Source organism: Nycticebus coucang, chromosome 20, assembly GCF_027406575.1.
Source record: "Nycticebus coucang isolate mNycCou1 chromosome 20, mNycCou1.pri, whole genome shotgun sequence".
NCBI classification, from domain to species: domain Eukaryota; kingdom Metazoa; phylum Chordata; class Mammalia; order Primates; family Lorisidae; genus Nycticebus; species Nycticebus coucang.
In genome coordinates this window covers 56,050,090-56,075,637 of record NC_069799.1, presented here as the reverse complement: position 1 = coordinate 56,075,637, position 25,548 = coordinate 56,050,090, and the positions used below count along the sequence as shown (strand labels likewise).

At 39.4% G+C, this 25,548-nt stretch overlaps 1 protein-coding gene across 1 annotated transcript in view; it reads right to left on the bottom strand.

Moving 5' to 3' along the window:
• Window positions 1-25,548, bottom strand: part of ST8SIA6 (ST8 alpha-N-acetyl-neuraminide alpha-2,8-sialyltransferase 6) — a 98,343-nt gene that overhangs the window by 5,362 nt on the left and 67,433 nt on the right. Inside the window, exons 4-6 of the mRNA XM_053572898.1 lie at window positions 25,049-25,135; window positions 6,130-6,274; window positions 2,240-2,352 (exon numbers count right to left, since the gene is read on the bottom strand). Coding sequence (XP_053428873.1) covers window positions 2,240-2,352; window positions 6,130-6,274; window positions 25,049-25,135 — 345 coding nt within the window. The remainder of the gene's footprint in view (window positions 1-2,239; window positions 2,353-6,129; window positions 6,275-25,048; window positions 25,136-25,548) is intronic.

Here is a 25,548-nt window from a genome sequence, read left to right as displayed (position 1 = left end):
TACTGTCAGACCTTATATGTACATATATATGGTATACCGTATGTATATACATACAGTAGTAGTGTGCTGTATTTTTTTATGTATATATACACACAGTAGTATAGTCATAATATAGTAATAGTAAAGGGTGGCCATAAAGTTTGTGTGCCAATTAAAATAGTGACTCTTTCATCTGTATAATCATTAACTGTGTAATCATCGCCTATGGTTTCCTTCCCCACTTATTTCATACCTCCCAATCTTTTGAAATGAAAAACATCAGCTTCCAAATTATTATTTATTTATTTTTTTTGTAGAGACAGAGTCTCATTTTATGGCCCTCGGTAGAGTGCCGTGGCCTCACACAGCTCACAGCAACCTCCAACTCCTGGGCTTAAGTGATTCTCTTGCCTCAGCCTCCCAAGTAGCTGGGACTACAGGCGCCCGCCACAACGCCCGGCTACTTTTTGGTTGCAGTTTGGCTGGGGCCGGGTTTGAACCCACCACCCTCGGTATATGGGGCCAGTGCCTTACCGACTGAGCCACAGGCGCCGCCCTTCCAGATTATTTTATAAACGATCAACATGCATAGCCAAAATATTTTCAGCCTTAAAAAATTAAATTTTAAATGACTCCAACAATGTCTAGCCCTCATTTTGCCTTTCAGTTTAAATGACTAGCTTCAAAGGGAATTCTATATTCAGAAAAATACCTGGCATCAGCAAATGGAAAATCTAGAAACATAGACATTTCTTTTAGAGTTATAAATTAAATATGTGCTGAGGTTTTTTTTTTGTTGTTGTTTATTTATTTTTAGTATTTGAGCCTAAATTTGTATTTCCTATACTTGCTATAACGTAAAGTGAATGTTTAGGCATAATCCTCATCACAGATGTTTTGGGAATTTTAAGTCTATAAAAAGTCTATTGCAAGAAGGATTATTTATCTTCATTATGGCCTTTTCACACTGAGTTATTGAACGAAATGGCTCAACCATTTAGATACTGGCCATTTTAACATTCATCATAAAGAACATGAATATTCAATAACTGTGGCGCTGTCAGGTCTATTGCTCCATCAATACCTTCAGCATACAACTTTAAAATGAGGGGAGCTATTTATCTAAAATCATCTTTCTTTTTTACTTGCTAAAAAGGGCAACACTCAATCAACAGGGATCAAAACGTTATCTCTGATACATAAAATCAGTGCTCCTAAAACAGGAAGACACAGATTTCTACTTAAAAAAGAAAGTAGTGCTGCAACTGAAATCCACCCTCAGATGGGTAAGTCACCTTTCCATCATATTCTGAACATAGAGATGTTTTGTGGCATGGGTTGTTAGTAACATTCTGTTTCTATTTTTGCCAATAAGCCGGTATTGAGACAAAATATTTTAAAACACCAGAATTTAGAAACTTCACAGTTTTTAAAAAATTGCAAGCCAGAAAACTACATAATGATGTTGGATGGCTATAAAATACCTTAGCTGGCACTTTTCTAAGTAATACCCCCAAACAAAATATCCTTGAAATGCTCTGTAAGAAAAATGGCCTTCAAGGTCAGGTGAGTCTGGGAAATGTTGTTCCTCAGAGCGCTGAGCCATGGGGCCCATTAACATACTGAAGGCTCTGACATGATCTCCTTCACCATTGCTTCACCCAGAGTTTCCTAAACTCCTAACCATATATGACCATAGCACGTTTTTATCCTTTTGGTATCTACATTATGAAGAACTCATGAACACTTCCGGAAAGCCAATGTGGATAATTTGTAGACTTCAGCAACACAGGTCAAAGGTCAATATTTCCACATGATATCTTTTGACTCTCCCTCTAAAACCTTGGTTCTTCAACCCTTGTGCTGCAGACCAGTACTGGTCTATGGTCTGTTAGGAACCAGGCCACACAGCAGGAGGTCAATGGCAGGCGAGCAAGTGAAGCTTCATCTATATTACAGCCATTGCCCACTGCCCGCATCCCTACCTGAGATCCCTACAGGAGCTCAGCCTCCTGTCACATCAGAAGTGGCATTAGAGTCTCACAGGAGCACAAACCCTACTGTAAACTGCACATGGGAGAGATGTAGATTGCATGCTTCCTATGAGAATCCAATGCCCTCTGAATCCATGTTTGTGGAAAAATCATCGTCTTCCATGAAATCAGTGCCTGGTACCCCAAAGGTTGAGTACAGCTGCTAAAAGTACCAAACTATTTTTTTTTACCTTTTGTTTCAAAGAAACCAATCTGATAGGTCTTACCTAAAAACGAAGTCAGATTTGTCTATTTCAGCTCCACAGAGAGACTTATTCAGAATGCCCCCATTTCCAACCACTGCACACTGATTATAAGGGTACTCCACGAAAGGCTGGGCCTAGCAGGAGAAAATGAAAAACTACCATGAAATGCTGTTAACTTCAGAACCACAAACATCAGCTTAATTCTAGTAACTTTACTCTTTACACAGGCTAAGAAGAAAAAGAGTAAGAACGAGAGCAAGCAGACATGTGACGTGCTTATCAGCTTATGATGACTTCTAAGAAAAAGTCATCATGTGAACCTAAATTTCACTTCTCTTGAGAATAGACCTCGTATAACGTACATAACAATAGAAAATATCTTTCTATACAAAATACAATTAAGTACATAAAATGAGAATGGCAGAATTCCACACTGTGCCTTTCTGATAAATAGGGAATTTTCAGCTAAAAAGAGAAAATAAAGAAATTAGAAAGTGGCATTCAATCTTCTATTCCAAGGCACAAAATGAATAGGTAATTTAGCAAAAATTCCCTATGCTTCTTAAATAATTAGACCTTTAGGCTGTGTAATGATATTAGATTTATGCCTGCCATCTCTACAAATGACAGACCAGGGGGCTTCTGGAGGCCTAGCAACTCTCTACTGACATACTTCAAATTAATTTCCAAGGCCTGAATCTTTTTTATTTCTTCCTAGGGCCCAACTTGCTTACCCCAAAAGCTTTCCCACTTTCCCCCAATCCTCCACAGCCTGAAATGTAACTTTTCAATCCAACAGTGCACTTTTCCTTTCCAGGTCACCTTTCCTGAAGTAATCATGTGACCTGGAGCCCACAGCAAGGGTGGCAGTTCATGCTGCACAGCTATAAGGTACTGTCTCTGACAGTATCAGAGACACTGATTCTGTCTCTAGGGTGTAAACTCTCCAAGACAGAGAGGCTGTTCTCATCTCTCTCTCTTCCTCCAGATCCAGCATAGTCAATATATTGAGTACAGCGTTCAATAAGGCTCATCTGGGGCACCCAGTGTCATGGAGCTGGATTATCCCAGATTGCAAAAGCCACCTGGTAAATATGCAGGGATTTCGTGAACTCGTAGTTAAACCAATGGTGACTTGAAAATGTCCACAGTAGGAATATTTACACCACTGGAATTGGCAAACCCTACAAAATCAAGGCATATCCCCTCCCAAAGGCAGTTACCAGCACCCCTGGCAACAGCCCATGCCCATGTGGTCTGAAGAGCCTTGAGTATCAGCAGACTTTCCTGAACCACTATGACTGCTGTCTGCCACAGGTACTGATTGCATCTGGGAGATGCTCAGTAAGCAAAGAGAACTCTGTTTTCAATCCTTCTCTCTTTGTAGGTTTGACTTTCAAACTTAAAAGTCATACTGTGCTTGCTATGTGTGAGGCATTGTTCCAAGTGCTTAACTTACTAGCACATTTAATACAAACAATAGCCTGATGACCATTCTACAGATGGGAAAATAGAGGCATGGGCTCCGGCAGGAGCTCAAAAGTGACAGAGATGGGATATGAACCCAGACAGTCTGCTCCAGAGTACATACTCTTAACCACAACCCACTGCACAGATTCTCACCAAGTAAGTTAAAATGTTGACTTCACCAACTGTTTTATTTCTCATTAAACTGCACAGCTTCTTAGACTGCCTGGCTCCTAAATGGATAGTTCCCAGATATTATGGACTATTTCATGTCACTGAACTTCTAGCTCAGGATGTCTTCAGACGGTGTCTACTAAATGGTTCCACAATCAATTCTGAATTTTATAGATAGGGTAGAATGCAAAAATGCAAATATGCTCTTTATGGTACAAAATAGAAAAGATTACTGAGGGAAACGTATCTCAAATTATGCACTCAAAATAATGAATGTTTTTCTCTGGTTTCTTGGTCAACTGAGGGAAAACATCCATATGCTTCAGTATCTCATGTTCAGTAAGAATTTAAATAAATTACAAACCTCGACATTCCCTGAATAAATCTCCTAAGAAAATGCAAATTTGCTTAGCTTCCACTGCCTGCTCCTGGCTCACTCTGGTTGAAAATTACCTCTGCTGTTTTCCTTTTTACATGACTTAGAAAAGTTTGTGGAGGAAGTGATTTCACACCATTTCATCAATAGCATTTATCACGATCAGCCATGCCAACCACGTAGCTCCAGGGAGCTCCGAGCAGAAGGGCAGAGTAGACCTTAAGCCCCACCCAGCCATGGAGGTGAAGTTGGAAGCAATGCAAAAAAGTGACCTGACTCTGCAGTTGTTACTGTACTCACTGCAGAATTTCTACTCCACAACTTCAAAAAAAATCAGCATAAATTTGGAAGGCAGTTGCAATTGTTATCTGCATCACAATTATCGAACCTATGCTAAGTTATAACCTTCAAGGTACCAAACGAGAAGCAAAAATAGCTGCTACTCAGTACCCTGAACCCCATCAATGCATCAATGTAGAAAGTTATGATTTAATAAAAAATAATTTTAAAAAATAGCTGCTACTCCTCTGTTCTGGTCAGCAGGAAGCAAAGCAGATATGAGCAAAAATTGCATTGGTGAAAGAGTTTCTCGTTGTCAGATTCTCCAAGGTCTTCCCTGATAGGGAATAGAAATATTTTGGGTGGTGCCTGTGGCTCAAGGAGTAGGGCACCGGTCCCATATGCCAGAGGTGGCGGGTTCAAACCTAGCCCCGGCCAAAAACAAACAAAAAAAAAGAAATATTCTTTCATTATCTTTTCAATTATTGGCAATTTCTACGTACCATCAGGAGTTATTTTTATCCCCCTTTCCTCCCAGAAAATTGGCAGTATTTTTCTTTACCATTTTTCATTTATGTCTCATTCATTCTCAGCAAATTGTTCTTAGTCTGATTTTTTGTTTTTAATTTCAGCTTACTTTGAGGGTACAGACGATTAGGTTGCACTGTTTGCCTTTGTTAGGTAGAGTCCCAGTTGTGTTTGTGTCCCTCACCCAGAAAGTGTGCCATTTACCCTTACACTGTGCCTGCTAGTTGAGAACACACCACTCTTCCTCTGAATTGTAATAAAAAAATTGGAACATCTCACATGATCAACAATAAATTGAAAGAAGTCAAAGGCCCAACAAAACAGAATGGCAACCATCTAATATCCTCCAATTGGTAAATTGCATTATCTAATGTGATCCTATTTTGGCCATGGTGACTTAGTCTAACTGATAGAATGTGTATTCACAAGCAATGGGAATTTCCTTCTTCATAATAAAAATTTCTTCAAGTTTGGATTTGTATTAAGGTCAAGTTTCTTCTCACTGTGCCAAAAGATATTATACCATGTCATCACTCATTCATTTATTTAACAAATATATAGTGAATGCATCTATTCACTGGGAAATATTCTAGGAAATTGGGATATGCTAGGGAACACAGGGGGAAAAAATCCCTGTTTTATGGTAGTTATGTTTATGGAACACAAATTCTTACATATTTACTTCCCAAAGATAAGCCACATAAACATACAGTTCTTTGTAGAGGAATTGATTCAGCTACCAAAACCAACAACCAGAAGAATATTATTCTGGAGGGAAAATGCCCATTTTTACAAGCCCTGGAAATTACTTTGCAGAAAGCTCATGAACCACATCTCCTGTGAAGAAGAGTCTAGAAGAGTTAAGGCTGGAAGAGCTCATCATTTAAGATAAAAATATCCTTCTTCTCTGCGGAACCGCACCGCATTTCAAAACTGCCTTTTTGAAATGGCTCACTGTACACATTTTATACAGCATAAGTGTATGGTATTTTAATTAATTCCTTCATTATTGTAAGTTACAGCTTAAAGTGAGAGAGCATTCATCTAGAATAGTGACGCAAATAACCCACAACAAATCTTTACTCACCACTGGGAACATATGGAAGATATTCTCTCTAATTGGGATTTCTTTTTTACTTTCCACCTCATAACTCATATTAGTCCCAACTGGAGTATTATTTTGAGAAACAACAAAGTTTTGAACAGCATCACAGCAGGAAGCAAGTTTTGCTCTGCAAAGGGAAAGAAGATGAGTGAGCCAAAAATAGAGACTCCAATGGAGACACCAGAGAAGAGTTTGCCATGTTGACTTTTCTAGAAGAAGATCAATTATTCATATGACATTTTAATATCATTCTATCCCACCTATCCAAGGATGACAGGATGGATGGTAACTCATCAAGTTCTCACTAACAGAAAATACTCACGAATACAATGGTTTTAAATATAAAAACATCCTTCTAATAGTATTAAAACATTAAAGAGAAAAATGTGAGATGACATTATACACTAAGTTGACCACCCAATGGACTATAACAAACTGGTCAACATACAGAGCTGGTCAATGGAAAGAACTAGGCCTCCTGTACTGATATGTACACATGGTGAATGTCTGGTCTGTGAAAATTAGGTCAACTTAAGGAGGTGGGCAGTATAGGGAAGTGGTGAAACATGGAGTTTCCATTGTAGTTATTTTACAAAATACAGAAACTATCTTAAGAACAGAAATGAAGTCTGGGATCATTTTTATGAGACAAGGCCAACGAAAAGGAGAATTATTTAATACAATCTGTAAGTGAAGTGAATTTAAAGTTGCCATCCCTCACAGAAAGCCTCCCAAAGCATAAATAGTACCAACTATATGTCAAACATGTCACTGCAGAGTGAAACATTATTATTAAAATGCAGACCCAAGAAGCCGCTTTCAGGGGTCATCTGAGTTAGCCCTCAACCTCTAGCAAGAACCACTCCGAATTTATATTTCATTAATGGAATTCTCCAAAGACGTAGGCTCCATAGTATCTCTTGATAAATATTCCAGGGTTTAACCAACCTCAAAGTCAAGAGATTCTTCTATGTGCACAATTGAACTATCTCTTCACATAAATCCATTTTCCTTGTTAGATTTTCATAGACTCTCCTCATAAAAATACTCCTTGTGAATGAAAATGATAATCAAGCAACACTGTAACCTCTTCCATCTTGAAGCGTTTACAGAATTTCTTCTTCTCTCCAGTTTTCCTTAGAGGAAAAGTTTTTCATTAGTCATCCTTTTCCTCTTTAAATCTGTACTTGTTTCTCCATATTACTTAAAAAATATGTATCCAAGCTGGTTTCAATCATAGAAAAAAAGAGAGAGAGAATATTCACCAATGAGGCTGAGTCTGGTTGGCTTCATTGGTACTGGTCCTTTCTCATTCCACATTTTTTTTTTTTTTTTGTAGAGACAGAGTCTCACTGTACCGCCCTCGGTAGAGTGCCGTGGCATCACACGGCTCACAGCAACCTCTAACTCTTGGGCTTACGCGATTCTCTTGCCTCAGCCTCCCGAGCAGCTGGGACTACAGGCGCCCGCCACAACGCCCGGCTATTTTTTTTGTTGTTGTTGTTGCAGTTTGGCCGGGGCTGGGTCTGAACCCGCCACCCTCGGCATATGGGGCCGGCGCCCTACTCACTGAGCCACAGGCGCCGCCCCTCTCATTCCACATTTTTATTCTTACTGGTTTTTGGTTCTGAAGGGTAAACATTTGTACTTTCCTGAATTTTGTCCTTTTGAAAAAATACAATTCTCTAATTTGTCACCATCATTTTAGATGTGATCTTCTTGAATGCCAATAATTCTCAAGGTATGAACTGTCCAGATGATAGTATTCACATCCCAAGGTCAAGGCTTTCAATAATACTTCTTCCATCAGTTAACTGATATCAGTGAAACAGTAGAGTCTTCTTAACTGAATTCTGTCACCTGCTCTTTACTTCTTTTGTATTTTAGAACCCGCCATTCAAAAAATATGGTTCATGGAGATTCACAAAAGGAAAACAAAAATGAAAATGCTGTGTAGTCAAAAACATGAGTAATTTTTAATTATCCGTTCAATTTGATAACAATTCATGTGACATACTGCAAACTCTGAAATCCTTACATGTTCATAATTTTAAATGTCTCTTTCACCCAGCATTTTGAGGAAAGGCAATGAAATAAATTCTTGTTTCCTTCTGGCAAGTAACTTAATTTTTCCAAGTATATTCATACTTACACGAGTGTCACCAAAAACACCAGAGTTCCCTTCATGCTTTTTGTTATATTAATAAATTATTTTTCTGAAATTATCTCTTTTTTTTTTGTAGAGACAGAGTCTCACTTTATGGCCCTTGGTAGAGTGCCGTGGCGTCACACAGTTCACAGCAACCTCCAACTCCTGGGCTTAAGCGATTCTCCTGCCTCAGCCTCCCAAGTAGCTGGGACCACAGGCGCCCGCCACAACGCCCTGCTATTTTTTGGTTGCAGTTCAGCCGGGGCCGGGTTTGAACCCGCCATCCTCTGTATATGGGGCTGGCGCCTTACCGACTGAGCCACAGGCGCTGCCCGAAATTATCTTTTTAAGATATAAAATTTCCCCACCTACAGGAAAAGTTGAAAAAACTGGACAATGAGCCCTTGAATATTCACCTGCTAGATTCTCCAGTTAACTTTTCACTATATCTGCTTTGTTGACTTTCTGTCATGAATCCATTTTTATTGGGGTTTTGGTAATTCAAATTAAATTACGGGTCTCACTATGCTTCCCTTGTAAACACTTCCTGGCTCCAGCCTTCCCTCAAGCCCCAGAAGCAATGATTTTTATGATTATTTTTCACCATAGATGAGTTTGTCCATTCTAGAATATGGAGAGGATCATACCACCTATATGCCTTTAGGTAAGACTCCTTCTGCTTAGCATAAATAGTTTTGCAATTCATGTACTATGTTGCTGCGTGGACCAGGAGTTAGTCCCTTTTTACTGCCACATCTGGGTTCAGCAGCAATACCGAGCATGCCAGACTTGGCTTAGCCATTCCCCTATCAAGAGTCAATATTAAACATCTCAACACTCCTAATAATCTCTCAGGAAAAATAATAATAATAGGTTGGAAAGTCAGGTAAATGTTGACACCGCGCTCTTAATTATTTTTCTTTTTTTAGACACTGCACTCTAAAAGCAGAATTTCTTCTTTTCTGGGAAACATTTCATCGTTGCTCTGGAGGCCCTCCATTTTTTGGATAAGGCCCACACACATGACCAAGGGTGGTCTCCTTTACTTAAAGTCAAGTGATGGCAGACGTTAGTCACATCTACAAAACATCTTCACAGCAACACCGAGATTCGCATTTGATGAAACAGCAAGTTGACCACAAAATTAACCAGCAGAGTAACATAGACCAGAGAAATAGTGGTGACATTGAGAAATGAGGATAGATTCGAAACGTATTCAGGGTGTGAGACTGTGAAATTTGGTGACTGTCAACTGACACCAAAGGAGAAGAAGACAGCAATCACAGGATCACAGGCAGGGGCTTCTGATCTGGGCCAGTGGGGAAATGGTAGTGCCCTCCCTGACACCAGGACAAGCCGAAACAAGAGGTCGAGGGCTGTTAATAATGAAGTTGGTGACCTGGTCTCCTTTTCATTCATAGAAACACTTGTGATGTACTAACACAACACCACCCCGCAGCGGTAGAACAGAGAGTTAGATTGTGAAAGAGAAGGATGCTGAAGTCTTTCAAAAAAGGAGAGACTCACCCATCTGGCTGTCCCCACATCAGCATAGGTTTTCTCCAGTGCTCAGTGGCACGAGTGTCCCCTGCCTTTTTTCATTTGTTAGGGTAAAGCCAATTGGCAATTACATAAAAGTAGGAAACCCACACTCTAAACAAAAATCGCTGTGAAGATGGAGGGTAAATTTCTAAATATATTTTAGTTTACAGTGCAAAGAAACCTAAAATCCAGGTCACTGCTATTATTGTTCAATGTGTGAAGAGAATGCAGAGAGGTCATTTATACCAGAACCTTTGTTGATAAGAGTAAAAACTTTTATTTAGTTAGGGTTTTTTGGCTGGGGCTGGGTTTGAACCCGCCACCTCCGGCATATGGGGCTGGCACTCTACTCCTTTGAGCTACAGGCACCTCCCAGTTTTGCTTTTTTTTTTTTTAAGACAAGAGTCTTGATCTGTTGCCTGAGCTCGAGTGCAGTGGTGTCATCACAGTTTACTGCAACCTCAAACTCTTGGGCTCAAGCCACCCTCCTGATTCTCAGCTTCCCGAGTAGCTGCTAATTTTTTTCCATAACCTGCTAATTTTTTTTTTAAGTTTTTGTAGACAGGGACTCACTATGTTGCTCAGGCTGGTCTTGAACTCCTGGTCTCAAAAGATCCTCCCACCCTAGCCTCACAAAGAATCAGAATTTATAGGCATGAGCCACTGTGTCTGTCTAGTTAGATATTTTTAAGGTAAGAGCAGGAACCTTGTTGGTTTTTTTTTTTTGGCAGACATTGTCTGGCAACATATTGAGATCCTCAATTAACACTCCAAATCCTATGAAAACAGAATTTTGCAATCACAACGCTGAACCAGTCTCATGTGTAATTATACCAGCATGTTACTCTGTTGAAGCATTTCTTACAGGAAATGTTCCCAGCATATTTTCTGTTTATGCTACTTTCTTTTATAAAAGGGCTCATCATTCATGAACTTCAATTTACCAGACACTGTGTACTGTGGTGAGTGGAAGCAATTCAGGGACCAAGGGGCTTCCTCCGTGTTCTGGATGCGAGCCAGGGTCTTGCACGCATGGAGGCACAGGTGGGCAGGCCAGTTCTGCTCATGGCCATTGCACAAGCCTGCTTCCCACACACAAAGACTTCCGGCTGCTCCTAGAAAGCCAGCTGACTTCTCTGCATTCCTTCAGGACGACGCCTGCAGCTCACTGTGAAATTCATCCTCTGCTTTTTAGCTTTAGTCCACACTCAGCTTCTGTTCTTACCTGGCCGCTGAGAAGTGCTTTTGGCCTCTGGCTGGCTTTCTTCCAAATCCTGACTTTTCCTCTCTGTTCTCACCCAACAGAATCTCCAATAAGAATCAGCGATGCCCACCTTGGCCTTGTCGGTCTTTATTTGGCGCCAGCTAAGGACTAAATAATCTGAGAAAGGGATGAGAGATGCAAATCTTGGCTCTGCCTCTAACCAGGCTGATTCATCTTTGGGCAATTCCAAGTCATCGCAGGTTGAACCTCAGAGCACGTGATTTGACCTACTATCTTGAAAGTGAGGGTCAAGATACTGTTCATACAAAGGTTAAGTCCTTTTCTACCAAAAAAAACGCACGGGAAGATTGTGACTTAGAAAGATGAAGTTTAACACTCTGCTTTGTGGGACCTATTTTTTATCATGAAGAGATCAAAGAAAGTTCAAATAGAACAACATGAACAGAAGAGCTGGTCCTTACCAAGTGCAGGATATAATCCAATGAAATGATCACAAAAGCAATACCAGGGTCTATAAGTGTTTACACATCTCCCTAAGCAGAGGATGGGAACTGAAACTATTATAGCTTTGTTGCTACATCATGGACTTGCTATCATTATTACAGACACACAGAGTTTAAACTATTTTTAATAAAATTAATTGTAATCTACCAAAATGATATTAATCTGGAAATAATAATAGCTACCCTATATTGAGATCCTTATACATCACAGACTCTGCAGTTTTACAAACTGAATCTTCATAAAAACCCACAGAGGCAAGCGTTATCTCCACTTTTAATGACAAAGCTGGGAGATGTGGCTTAGCCTAATAATAATGATGATGTCACCACCACATTAACCTGTCAAAGGTAAAATGGTGCCTTCAAGGTGTTCTTGTGGGAACTTATTTACTTCTAAGAGAGACCAAATTTTAAATAAAATTTAAAAGACTAGGAATAAGAGAGAGGTTCATAACAAGACACATGGAGCCAAAACTTTAAAAAGGACAAATGTGGAGTGAACTTGAAGCTATGCACAGGCTCCTGAACCCAGACACAGTACTATACCCTTCAACCCGATACCAAGTTGGCCCTTGACCCATTTTCTGAACCATTTACAAGATTCTTCATTCTTCCTGAGGGAAATATTTTCCAGTTGTTATTTTACACTCCATAAGACATGTGGCTCACAGATTAACCACGTCTATGAATTAAATAATCACACGCACATACAGAAAATGAAACGTTACACCTCGGACCAGTGCTATGAAGGTGGATTTCAGGACAGAACAGTAGCAACGACTTCATCAGGTTGTTCAGGGGAAGGTTCCTTGAGGCAGGGAGAAGTGATTTGAGAGCTGGAAGGTTAGTACTCACTAACTAGGGAAGGTAAGGGAGGTGGAAGGGATAGCATTGTCAAGGCTCCTGCTGAAGCGAGCATGAGACATTTGGTGAAATAGAAGAACAACATAGAAGCCAGGGGGAGAATGGAAAGTGGTGAGCCTGGAGGAGCAGTTGAGTCCCCGGGCAGCACAGGGCCTCATGGGATTTTAGTTTTAGTCTTGAGTGCAAGGAAAAAAGTACCAAAGGGTTGCAAATTGCTTCTGGTAGGATGGAAGTGGTGGAAATGAATTATGGCCAGTCCCTAGTCCAATTTGCTTTAAAAAGAAAATTCTCTGTCTGTTGTGCAGGAAATGAATAAGGATCTGGCGAGGTGCATGGTGATCAGTACAAAGGTCACCAATAAACAGAAGGTAATAAGAGAAAATAAGTATACACAGTTATACTCACAACTGTATTTCCAGGGTTTGACTGTGGAGTGGAAGAGAAAATGTCCTTATATAAGTGAAACCAAAAATAAAATCAAGATAGCATGTGGACATATTGTGATTTTTAGAATCAACCGGCTCACAATGAACACTTATTTCAAACCAATAAAATAGTTGTGTTATTAAGAATACAATGATCTAAGAACTCCAGAGGTTCACCAGGATTCCCAAGGTGGGAAAATATTCCATTTCAGCTCTAACAGATCTGAAGAGAATTAAGGGCTTCAAATAGATACTGCCTCTTCTTAGCAACACATTGGGAGCAATTCCAGCACCCAGAGGAAAGCTGTGATTAGTTTGTGTGATCATATCGCACTAGCAGGGAGGACAGGAGCACTGGTAGTTACCCCACTTCAGGTTAATCCATGACACTAATCTCAGAGTATTTGTCTTCAAACTCCTGGCCCTCTCACAAAATTAGCAAAGTGGGATGATCTACAGGTTTAGAGTCAGAAGATTAGACATCAGTAATTGTCCCTTAATGAATCTAGTTAGATACAGAATAGAAGATGTGGCGTTCAGAAAAGCCAAGAACATTATCAGACTTCAATAATTACAGAAGCCTCCCATGGCCGTCTTGACATCTTTCCTTTTCTTTCTTCTAGATCACTCTATTTGGCCCCTAAGTCCAAGTCTTCCTTACTTCACACCTGGCCTGGTGCATGAGAGGCCACATGTCATGTTCATTCTGTATAAGACCACTAGATTGATCATTGTCAGCATGTTATGACAGAATGGCAATGGTTACTGAGACAGAATTCCAGGCTTAGATACCCAGCTCCCTCATTTACTAGTCATGATACCTTGGAAAAATTTAACTGAACTCTTTCTCTCCAAACCTCTACCTCTTCATCTGTTAAATGGGTGAGATGAAATACAGTCACGTTTCTTCCAGCATCAAAATAAAGATTGTTTTGGGTACTATAACCATGACATCTACATGTAACCTTCAGTTATTCCACCATCACTTCCAAGGTGAAATCCAAATTCCTGGGGTCCCACATCAACTGCCTGAAAAAGACCTGTCCATTTTTCTTCTGGAATTTTGTGATTATCCTTAAGTAGACATATCGCCATCCTTGCCCAAACTCTTCTCCTGTCTAACTTCTTCCTGTTCTTCAAAGCTCAGCCTTTCTTCCTCCATGAAATCTTTAGAGCCCATGTCCTCCTCTGAGTATCAACAGCAATCCATGGGTTTATGCCATATATGATCTTTTACTGGTGGTAATCTATCCTTGCGTATAATTATCATATGTACTACAGGTCTTAGAGAGAAAGTTACCTCATTAACCGCAAGAGAAGAGAAAAACACCTACCAGCTGCCTGCATAGATATTAAATATTCAGTGAAAATACACTTAATCTTGTTGCAGGTGTATATCTACTTGAACAACTCCATTGTTCTTAAGACAGGAGAGAAGAAGGGATTACAGCTCTCTTCTGCCATAAACTAAGGGATTCAACCAAGGGAGGAAGAAGACAATCCCACAACCTCAAGCTGGAAGTGATCTTAGAGATGCTTTGTAGCTCCTTAGTCTACAGTAAGAAGAGGAAACTGGGACCAGAGGTGTTCTGAGTCACTAGCCAGGTACCTGCAGAGCTACCGCCAGACCCTAAGATTCCCATTGCTTTGCCTCATTCCTGGCACTTATATTGTTAGGCAACTGCAGATAACCTTGGCAACTTGCTTTGTTTCCTTCAGGCTTCTTCTTTCAACCTTTCAACTCTTATCATTGTCTTCCATCTTCCCACAGAGATTTCACACTTGCATAATAACAAAACTACATCACTGGATGGTATGGGTGATGTTAAATCAGACATTTAAAGACTGATTTAACAGTAAATTGGTATATCTACATAATAAACAAAATATGTTGGCTAGATGTGCATCTGCTGTTAAGCACCTAGATGAAGGGACCAAAGAACCCAAAAGAGGAGCAGGAACAGGGGCCCAAGGAAGACAGTCAATGAACAGGAGTGTGTAGGGGCCACAATGACAAGAGAAAAGAGAAGGGAGGAGTTGGCCAAAATTGAGCAATCTGCCCAGTCAGAGAAAAAGGAATGGAAGAAGCAACACTTTTAGAAAACCGTATCCTTCCCAAGTGGGCTAAAAATGTAAGCCGTGGAGTAGTAATCACACTTCCGGGCTTTAAAACTTACTATACACATACAGTAATCAAGGCCGGGTGCTGCCAGTGTAAGAATAGACAGAGCAGTGGAAATGAGTTGCAAGTCCAGAAATAGACCCTTACATTTATGGTAATTGATTTTAGACAAGGCTGCCAAGATAATAATTCATTGGGAAAAACATTCTCTTCAACTAGACAACTACATACGAAGTTAGATTCCTACCTTCCACCATGTTTGAAAATTAATTCTTTAGAGAAGACATGGGAGGAAACCATTATCTTGGGTCAGGGAATGGCTTCTTAGATATGACAGCAATAGCACCAGGAACAAAAGAAAGAAACATAAATGAATTGGACCCCATAAAAATTATTAAGTTTTGTGCTTTGAAATACACTATCAAGAAATCGAAAAAGTGACCCATAGAATGGGAGAAAATATTTGCAAATCATATATCTGTTAAAGAACTGGTATCTAAAATATATAAAGAACACTTTCAACTCAACAATGAAATGATACTTCAATTTGAAAATGGGCAAAGGATTAGAATAACATTTCTCTGAAGAAAAGATAAAAATGGACAATAAGCACACGAAAAAACGCCACATCCTTGATCACTAGGGAAATACAAATCAAAACCACAATGAGACACCATGTCACGCCCACTAGGATGAGTAAACATTTAAAAAAAGACAATAGTGAATGTTGCTGGGGATGCAGAGAAATGGGAAACTGTATACACTGCTCTTGGGAATATAAAATGGTGCGGCCACGTTGGAAAACAGTTTGGCAGTTCCTCAAAAATGTTAAGCATAAAGTTACTACATAACCCCGCAAATCCACTCCCAGGAGGATACCAAGAAAAATGAAAACATGTACTCACACAAAACCACAAGTGTTCATAGAAGCACTATTTGTAATAACCAAAAATGACAAACAAACTCAATGTTCATCAGCTAATGAATTATAAACAAAATATGGCATGCCCATATAATAGATATTATTCAACAATATAAAGGAATCAAGTACTGAGACATGTTACAATGAATGACTGAATCTTAAGAATATTATGTTAAATAAAAGAAGCCAATAATCAAGGACCACATAGTATATAATTCCATACATATGAAATGTCCAGAATAAATAAACAGTAGAGATAGAAAGTAGGTTATTAGTTGCTCAGAACTAGGAAGAGAGGGAATGGGAAGTTACTGCCAATGGGTATGAAAATAACCTGAAAATGAGGGTAATAAAAATACCGTAGATTAGCATTGATGGTGGCATAACTACGAATATACTAAAAAATCACTATACCTACTTTAAAGAGTGAGTTTTCTGATATATATCAATAAATTACATCTTGATGTAAAAATATACATGAATAATAGAGAAAGGATAGAGATAATTTCAGACATAAAGCATCACTAGGTCTTTGGATTCAGATAGATATAGGTTTAAAAAATAGACTTTTGGTAAATTAGGTATTTTTCCTTTCTCTTTTTTCTTTTCTTTATCTTTTTTTTTAAGATAGAGTCTCACTTTGTCATCCTTGGTAGACTTCCATGGCATCATAGCTCACAGCAACCTCAAACTCCTGGGTTTAAGCAATCTCTTTCCTCAGCCTTCTGAGCATCTGGGACTACAGGCCTTGCCACAATGCCCGGCTAATTTTAGAGATGCGGTCTCGCTCTGGCTCAGGCTGGTCTTGAACCTGTAAACTCAGGCAATCTACCCACCTCAGCCTCCTGAGTAGCTGCGAGGTTATGTTATCCATGGTTCAATAGGAGATCAATACAACTTTCAGTCTTAAGAGAGAGAATTAAGAAATATTCAAAGGAATTAAAATAAATATGGTGAAGAGGTATCTACACACCCATGTTCATGGAAGCATTGCTCACATCCACCAAGGTGTGGAGTCCGCATAAGTGTCCATCAGTGGATGAATGGATAAAGAAAATGTAGTAAATATATACAATACTATACACCCTTAAAAAGAAAGGAAATGATGACATTAGTGATGACATGGATGAACTTGGAGAACATAAGTGACATAAGCCAGGCACAGAAAGACAAATCCTACACAATCACATTTACATCTGGAATCTAAACAGGTCAACTATAGAAGCAGATAGGACAGTGCTAACCACGGACTGGGGGGAATGGAGAGATGTTGGTCAAAGGACACAAAGTTTTAGTTAGACCTGAGGAATAAGTTTTCAAGCTCCACTGGACAGCATGGTACTACACTTAATAATAACGTCCTGTATGTTTCAAAACAGCTAAGAGAGATTTTAAATGTTCCCACTAAGTAAAAATGGTAAGTACGTGAGATGACAGATGGAAGAATTAGCTCGATACGATCACTACACAATATACACATACATGCTTAGAAATATACTTAGTCCACAGGGAAGGTCCTGGGCTCCTTGAGAATCTGATGAAAGTTACGGACTCTTTCCCCAGAAACGTGCAAAATTTCGCATACAATTTCAAGAGCTTTGGGAAACCACATTGTACCCCACCAATATATGCAATTATTATTTGCCAATTAAAAAAAAATTTGGATTGAAAATAATTAAAGCATTAAGGAAAAAATTATCAAATACAATCGCACCTCAGATGTCTGAGTTTTTCCTTTATTAGCTAATGTGTACCCTGCTATCTTTAATTTTATGAAAGGTCAGCTCGCCTATTTGAGTAGCATATAAGAATTAAACCAAGGTAAGATAAAATATAAAAGAATATGATCAGGTGGCGCCTGTGGCTCAAGGAGTAGGGTGCCGGGCCCCATATACAGGAGGTGGCAGGGTCAAAGCCAGCCCCAGCCAAAAAACAAAAACTGCAAAAAAAAAATTAAAAGAATATGATCATCAAAGCAAGGGATGGGAAGTCAATGGAAATTTAAACTCAGAAGTGAGAGAGCAATGTTGAAACGCTAGAGAAATATCTACCTACTGAGATACTGTGCCGGTGTAAATGACGCTATGTACCAATGAGGAAATCGCAAGTAATCTCATCTACAGAGAAGAGGATGACATGGCAGCCTAGAAGAGGCCTTATCATCCATGAGAGCTTAAAAAAATATAGTTAACATTGAGTACAACTTGGGAGATAAATTTTGGAACAGAAATGAGAAGAGCAGTGAACCCCACATGGGTTTGCCACATTTTTATGGCAAAGTTTATGTTCTGAAGACTAAGTAAGTCTCTAAATGCACACGAGCTAGTTTCTAATATAAAACATTGCAGAGGTAATGACATGGTGTGGTATCTGTTGCTTTTCTAAATGCACAGACATGCTGTACAGTGTGACAAACAGATGATATGGCAGGATGTCACTGATGAAAAGTGATCTGGATTCAGAGGAAACAAGGAAAAGCGGCTTTTTGAATCTGACAACTGACCCCAAACACCTGTTGTAAAGTACACACATCTCCTTCAATTAAAAAAGAATAAAATATGTATTGCTTTCAGTTGTCACCAGAGTCATCCTACACGAAATGGAAACAGCAAACATTTCAAGGGAACGAGAAGAATAGTGGCTCAGAACAATGGATATGGTTTTGAATAATGAAAAACAGTTCCTGATTAGAATGGTTTTCACTTTTCTCCAGGAAATTTGTGCTATGGAACAAAATGCCTGGAGCATAATAATGTCCAATAAATGATTGAATGAACAAGTACAAGCTCACAAAATGCCAGCCCAAACCAAGCAATATTATTGTTTTTGGAAAATTTGGAATATTGTTATCTCAGGTGATACCAAAAAACTTTGTTGGTGAAACTAAAGTTTGGTTGCCAAGTTCTATGAGTTTGTGCAAAATACTGACTTATCTATTTAGTGGCAGAATTTATACCCTTCCACAAAATTCAATCATAAAATGATACTGTTTAAACAATGTGAAAGTCATGTAATTTCAAAAAATTAACATATATAATATGGTAGGTATGTTGTTTAAGGCTCTTTTCCAAAGAGCTCAAATAAAAATGAAATGAAAAATGAAAATAGCACAGAGGCTGTTACTTTAGAAATATCTCTGAATCTATGATGACAACCCTGGAATGTTTTCTTAGATATCTCACACAAGAAAGGCAACGGAATAATGTTCAAAATTTAATTTAATCAAACCCGAGGGAATAATTCCAGATTTAATAAAATCGCTACCCTGTAATAGTTATCTGTAATAAAGCAATCAGGCACAAAATACCTGTTTGACAAGTCATTTGAAAGGTATCTGATTTGCATGAGTCTTAAATGTGTGCATTTACCTAACAGCACTGTTTTCTGGCCTAAGTTTTCCGTAAATACTTAGCTGATATTACTCAATCATCTTGAACATCAACTCACCTCTTTGCAACATGAGGAGGTTTAAAAAAAATCAAAAGGTATGAGTAGCTGCAAAAGAAACTGGAAAACAAAATAATGGTGTGTATTTCTGGGGGGAAAAAAGTGGAAGTAAAATGAAAATGAAGCTCTGTTGCTGTGTACCTATTAGTTTTTTGTAATTGGTCACGCAAATGAATACAGTTCTTTTAAGTCAGAAAATCATTCAAGAAAGCTAATGCAGTAATTACCAGGCAAGTTACCTAGGGAATGTAAGACCAATTACCGACGCTCAAAGATCTGCTGGGATCAAACCTGCTTACCAGAAGTTTCTAGAGCTTCACAAAGGAGGGCAGAACAGGGGCATCTCATAATATGTTTAATTTTAAGTATCTTGATGTTAGTTTCAAATATGTGAGTGCTATGTTCAAGCACACGATTAGCTATCAGTTTCAAAACTGAGAGGGAACGGGAAGAATAATAACTTTATAGATGGACATCCAGGTAGATTTTCTACAAAATTATTCTGTGTATTGGCTTGTGCTTGGGGGAGGACTCTACAGTGGGAATCAATAAGTGGTTTTAATAGTAGGAAAGGCAGACATCTCAACATGGTTGACTTTGTATGAACACATGTAAAAAGAACTGGATGCCAAGAAAAACACAGGGGAGGGCATCTTCAACTGTCACTAAATCCCTCTTCTTCTAGGATCTCACAAAAGGTTGCTTCATAGCTAGGGCTTCTTTAGAATGTCTGAAGGAGACCAAGAGGTAAATGAAATCCCAGCCAGACACCTGAGCTTGTGATTACCTTGCCACCATGGAAGGTGAAACAAACAGTCCAATTCATAAAACAAACGGGGGTCTCAGGGGCAGAAAAGTCTGCAGAAATACACTTAGTCCACGTGAAGGGACCTAGACTCCTTGAGCATCTAACGAAAGTTACGGATTCTTTCCCCAGAAACACGTACAAAATTTCACATACAATTTCAAGGGTTTTGGGAAACCACTGACCTGGAATTCGGATTAAGAACCCTTCTCGTCAGGCGGCACCTATGGCTCAGTGGGTAGGGTGCTGGCCCCATATACCGAGGGTGGCGGGTTCGAACCTGGACCCAGGCAAATTACAACAAAAAATAGCTGGGCGTTGGGGAGCGCCTGTGGCTCAAGGAGTAGGGTGCAGCCCCATGTACTTGGTGGTGGGTTCAAACCCAGCTCTGGCCAAAAACTGCAAAAAAAAAATTTAGCCAGGTGCTGTGGCAGGCCCCTGTAGTCCCAGCTACTTGGGAGGCTGAGGCCAGCAAATCACCTAAGCACAGGAATTGAGGTTGCTGTGAGCTGTGACTCCACAGCACTCTACCAAGACTAGTGAGACTATATCTAAAAAAAAAAAAAAACACAAAAGAAACCCTTCTTGTTAAGCCTCTCATGTTCCCAGGGAAAGGCTCAGAGAAGCTACACATTCAAATTCTAGGCTATAAAGTTGTCAGGCCAACAATTAAGTATGAAATAAAGGCTTAGGAATCTATAAACAGGGGACAAAGTCCATCATAATGCAAAAAAGATAAAATTGCTGAGAAGATGGCCATGGAGAGGCCGTATATTCCTTAGATAAACCAGTTTTAAACTACAGTTGCTTTTCTTTTGGGAGGAAAGTCTATTTTCTCTTAGCATTTCCATTTTTTCCCAGACTAAGGAAAGGTCTTCCATATCCAGGTGTCCCCCAAATCAGCTCAAATGCATTCTGTCCAGGACGGGCTGGTCTTCTCAAAGCCAATTTCCCTGTGAAACCTTTCAATGTGTCAGTAGGACCGTGATTAGGCCGATCGACAAGATCCAAGATTTCTCATTTGTCTTTATTTTAATTCCCCTTCACTTAGAGAACTGGAAGTCAGCAAGCAATCAGGTCCTATCACATCGTCAGTGGTGCAGCCGTTTATTGGGTGCCAAGTGTGTGACAGGCACTGGAAATACAAAAGTAAGACACACCACGACCCCAGAGAGCTCACAGTTGAGCATTTCTCCCCTGACATTTTCATAGGCACCCTTGATGCTGCAGGTGGTTGCCCATGCTGTGGTCACTGTTCTTCTCTACAACAAGCCCCTAAGATGTCTGGCTCCTGTAGATGACCCACTCCCTCCTAACACTTCAGCTCTCACAACATTACACAGACCGAAACCAAAAATTCTCCTGGTAATTCCCATTGGCCTCTGGGTGTCCCCAGAGTGGGTGGGGACACTTTACTCTGATAAATAGAGCCCTGTGTATCACCAGACCCTCCCTCATCTACCTAAAATTACCCCCTTTATCTCAAACACCTTGTAGTTCAAACACCTTGCAGTTCAAGCTCCAGCTTGAACTCTGACAAACAGAGCTCTGTGCATCACCAGACCCTCCCTCATCTACCTAAAATTACCCTCCTTTATCTCAAACACCTTGTAGTTCAAGCTGAGCTCAGCTGGCCTGGAAACTTAGGGGCTTTATTCCTGACTTCATCCCTCCAAATTGATCATCTCTGCTCCCCTCTCTTTCCACCTGTAGCTCTCAGCACAGAGCTAGGGCTCAAATCCTGCCTCTTTCCACAAAATTTTTCAAGAAATTATATCCCACTGTGATCTTGCATTAATATATAAAAGTATTTGTCTAAATCATTCACTCTGACATTTAGGCATAGATAGTCATATTTTTATTTCTTGTCCCTCTAAACGTAGCTATAAATTCATTGAGCTCAGTAGGAAAACCTTGTATTTTTCTTGTTTACTTTCACATATCTCCTTAATTAATACATATTCATTGAGGCCCTATTTTGTGCCCAGCACCATATGAGGCATGAGAGGGGCCTACAGCATTTTAATTTGGTAAATCCTAAACAAATATTTGTTGATGAATAAATGTTACCCTTTTTGCTTACAGGTAGCATATTGACTTGAGAAAAATAAGCCTTAAGCTCTTTTACTCTTAGATCATTTGACCACGGAAGTTCCCTAATTTTCAGAGTCCTTAGAGGTCAACTATTAGAATTTTCAGCAACAGGTTTAAGGGTGCAGATGGGTATAGAATATAGTGACTTGTTCATATCCTTCAGAATTTAATGGAACTTTTGTTAACTGCTGCTAAAAAATTATCACATTTGTAGGCTCACGTTTTACCTTTCCTCAATTTGGTATAAAATGCCCTAAATAAATCGAACAAAAAACTCTTTAGCTACTTGACATCTATAATTACAGGAGACATATCTAGAATACCAGCTTTATAAATAAGCCAGAGACTTTTCAGATTTGGACAGCTATAGTAGTAAAATGTGGGGAAAGTAGATGTTTTATTATGATGTAATTGTACAGACTTCTGTTGCAGTTTATACAACTTAGTTTACAAATATGCCCATAAAAAGCACATTACAATATAATAAATATTCAAGTAAATAAATAAATGTCACCATGCCTGTTCTCTTCAATGACAACAAATAATAAGTATTATGGCTCCAGATGTTTATGTAAATTGGCCCTGAAGGGATGGATAGGCCATTGGGTAACCATTATGGTTACTGATGCACTTTTTTTTTTTATACCCAGGTGGTACTGTGCAAAGAATGGCTGCGGTGTCCATGGACCATCCATCTACACAGCTGCTGTCCATCAAAGCTGTGGCAATGACTCTCATGCACCCTTGAACTTGAAGAGAATGTTGATTTTTAATGAAGAAGATGGAGGAAAAGGAGGGGGAGGGAAAGAAAAAGAAAGAAGGAATGAAAAGAAAAACAAAGACCTTTATAAGAGAATATAATTTAAAAATTGAGCCAGACACTGTGTGTGAAAACTTGTAGAGATAATTTAAGGCTCCCAATATGGTTACCTTCCTCCAGATACAATTTGCTTTTGCTTCTCTCAGGAATCCAAGGTAAGGACAAATCTAAACCCAACTCAGGATGGAAATGATTCCAATGTGGGCTTCAGTCCTGGTTTTTCCAGGAATTGCTGGAAGCTCTGATCAGCTTCTCTGCCTTTCAGCCACTTTTGCATTTATATTCAGCAAGTTCTAAGAAAAAGCAGCACCGAAGGTTGGGCTCACCTCCCTTGGGTTCTCTCTTGCTTCTGGTTTTCAGTCCTATAAATTCACTGAGGCTGTCAAACAGGTGTACAATAAATTTGTTTCATTTGCATTATTGTCAAGAGGCTGGGGTTGAATCAACTTAACAGCCAGAAGTAGAAGCTCCGACATCTACTTTCATTACTGCTCTCACTACGCATCTATCTTTCTAGATAGTTTTTGGTGGAGCGATCCTTAGTAGCTCAATCCTCCAGCACCCTCCCCTTTCCTTTTCTGCCAATTCAGCATATATAGAAAGATCTCTCAAAACTCAGACACAGTTGCCACTGGTTTAGGTTACAAATTGTCTATGCAACTTTCTATCTGGTCTCCCTGCCACCACGATCTCTCAAATCCAGTCTTAAGTAGAGAGCTGTGTAGCATAAAATATTCTGGAAATGAAGTAGGTAAATAGGAATCACCTTTCCAGCCTTTCATCCTGTAATACCAGGTAGGAAGGAGGCTTGATGGTACAGAAAGTCACGACATCCGTTTGTCTACTCAATGAGGGCAAATACCCACTCTTAGCTTTGAGCCAGTCAGGAGGTCACCCTTCCACCCCCTCATCTGGCAGCAGAATCAAAGGCAGTTGGTTGGTCCAAACTACCAGCATATGCTGATTGAAGGAGGAAGAGGCAGCCAGCATGAGGCAAATGGATCCCTGCGGCCTCCACACAGAAGAGCTACGGGCAGCAGCTGTGTGTGAGAGTGTATTAGGGGCAAGCAACGTCTCTTTAGTAAATTTTTAAAAATATTTGATGCTTAAACACTAATAATATAAATGAGTAAAGATAAAAGCATGTCTCTGGATCACAATATGATAAAATAAATTAGCACAGGACACAGCCGAATGGGATGCACAAAAAAGCATGAGAGTGTGGGCCCCAAACCCCCAAAAACAAAAAAATGAAGCCTAGCCAACAAACCCAGAGCCATCTAGACCAAGAAAGCAGACAGACAGGTGACCCAGCTCTCAGATATGGGGAGGTCTGGGGGGAGAGCTACAGATACATCCCCACAGCATATCGCGTTCATAACATTTACTTTTGTCTGGGCGCGCTTTGCAATTTCCAAGCACAATGGAAAGCTCTAGAACGATCAATGGAGAACCTGGTTTGGCGCAGTTGATGTCTCCTGCCTAGATTCTTACTCAGAACAACTCATGCACCTGAACGTCACTTGTGTTAAAAAGATGAGGAAAAACTGAAGGGAATATGCAGAAAACAAAGCCTTTTGATTCTAAAGTGATGGGGTTACAGATTATGTTTTCCAAACATTCCCTAATGCTATTACATTGTATTTACAACATACGTAAATGTAAACAAGCAACGACTAAATGCAAAATGGTAGAAAGAAGAGATAACATCTTTTACAATGTAATAAAATGTGATAAAAGACATAACAAAAACTTTCTTTTGAATGAGGGATTTTTATAATTAATTTGGGCAACATAATTACCAATTTCTGTACCAAAAATGAGGACACAGCCGAGCCATGTGCTCCTCAGAGGGTCTTACAATTCAATCATCCTGATTGGCAGCTGGTCAATTTCAATTTTCTTTTTAAAAACATGTTGCCTATTTTCCAAAATAGCAAATGAACAAGACGTTTTTAAAAACTCTAAAAAAATTTTTTTTACCTGAAATGTGTATACTCTTCAACTTGTCGCTTCCACGGACAGCCCTGTATATCTGTGATAATCTGAAGGTAGTCGTGTTCTGAATACCTACAAGGTAAATGTCAGTGAAATTAGACAACAGCGATCATACCGATAAGTCAGGGTGGAGGATATTTTTATAATCTGCTCATTTTAGTCCTCTAAATCTCTTCTGAAATAAAACAGAGTAGAAATAATGAAAATCAAACTCATTTCAAAATCTCTAGAAAGATACAATTGGCAAAGAATTATGCTGTCGGTGTAGGTACATATATATTGCACATATCATAAGACAAAAACAGTATTGCAAAGCATGACAACATACGTAGCTTCTGGGCATTTCCCCTTAGCTTTCTCTGATTTGTATGTGTTTATCATAAATACATAGTCACTTTTTTCAGACTCCAAGTTCATAGATTTACCTTGAGATGTACAGATAACATTGCCACAAAATCATCATCTTAAGTTATAATTTTGAACAG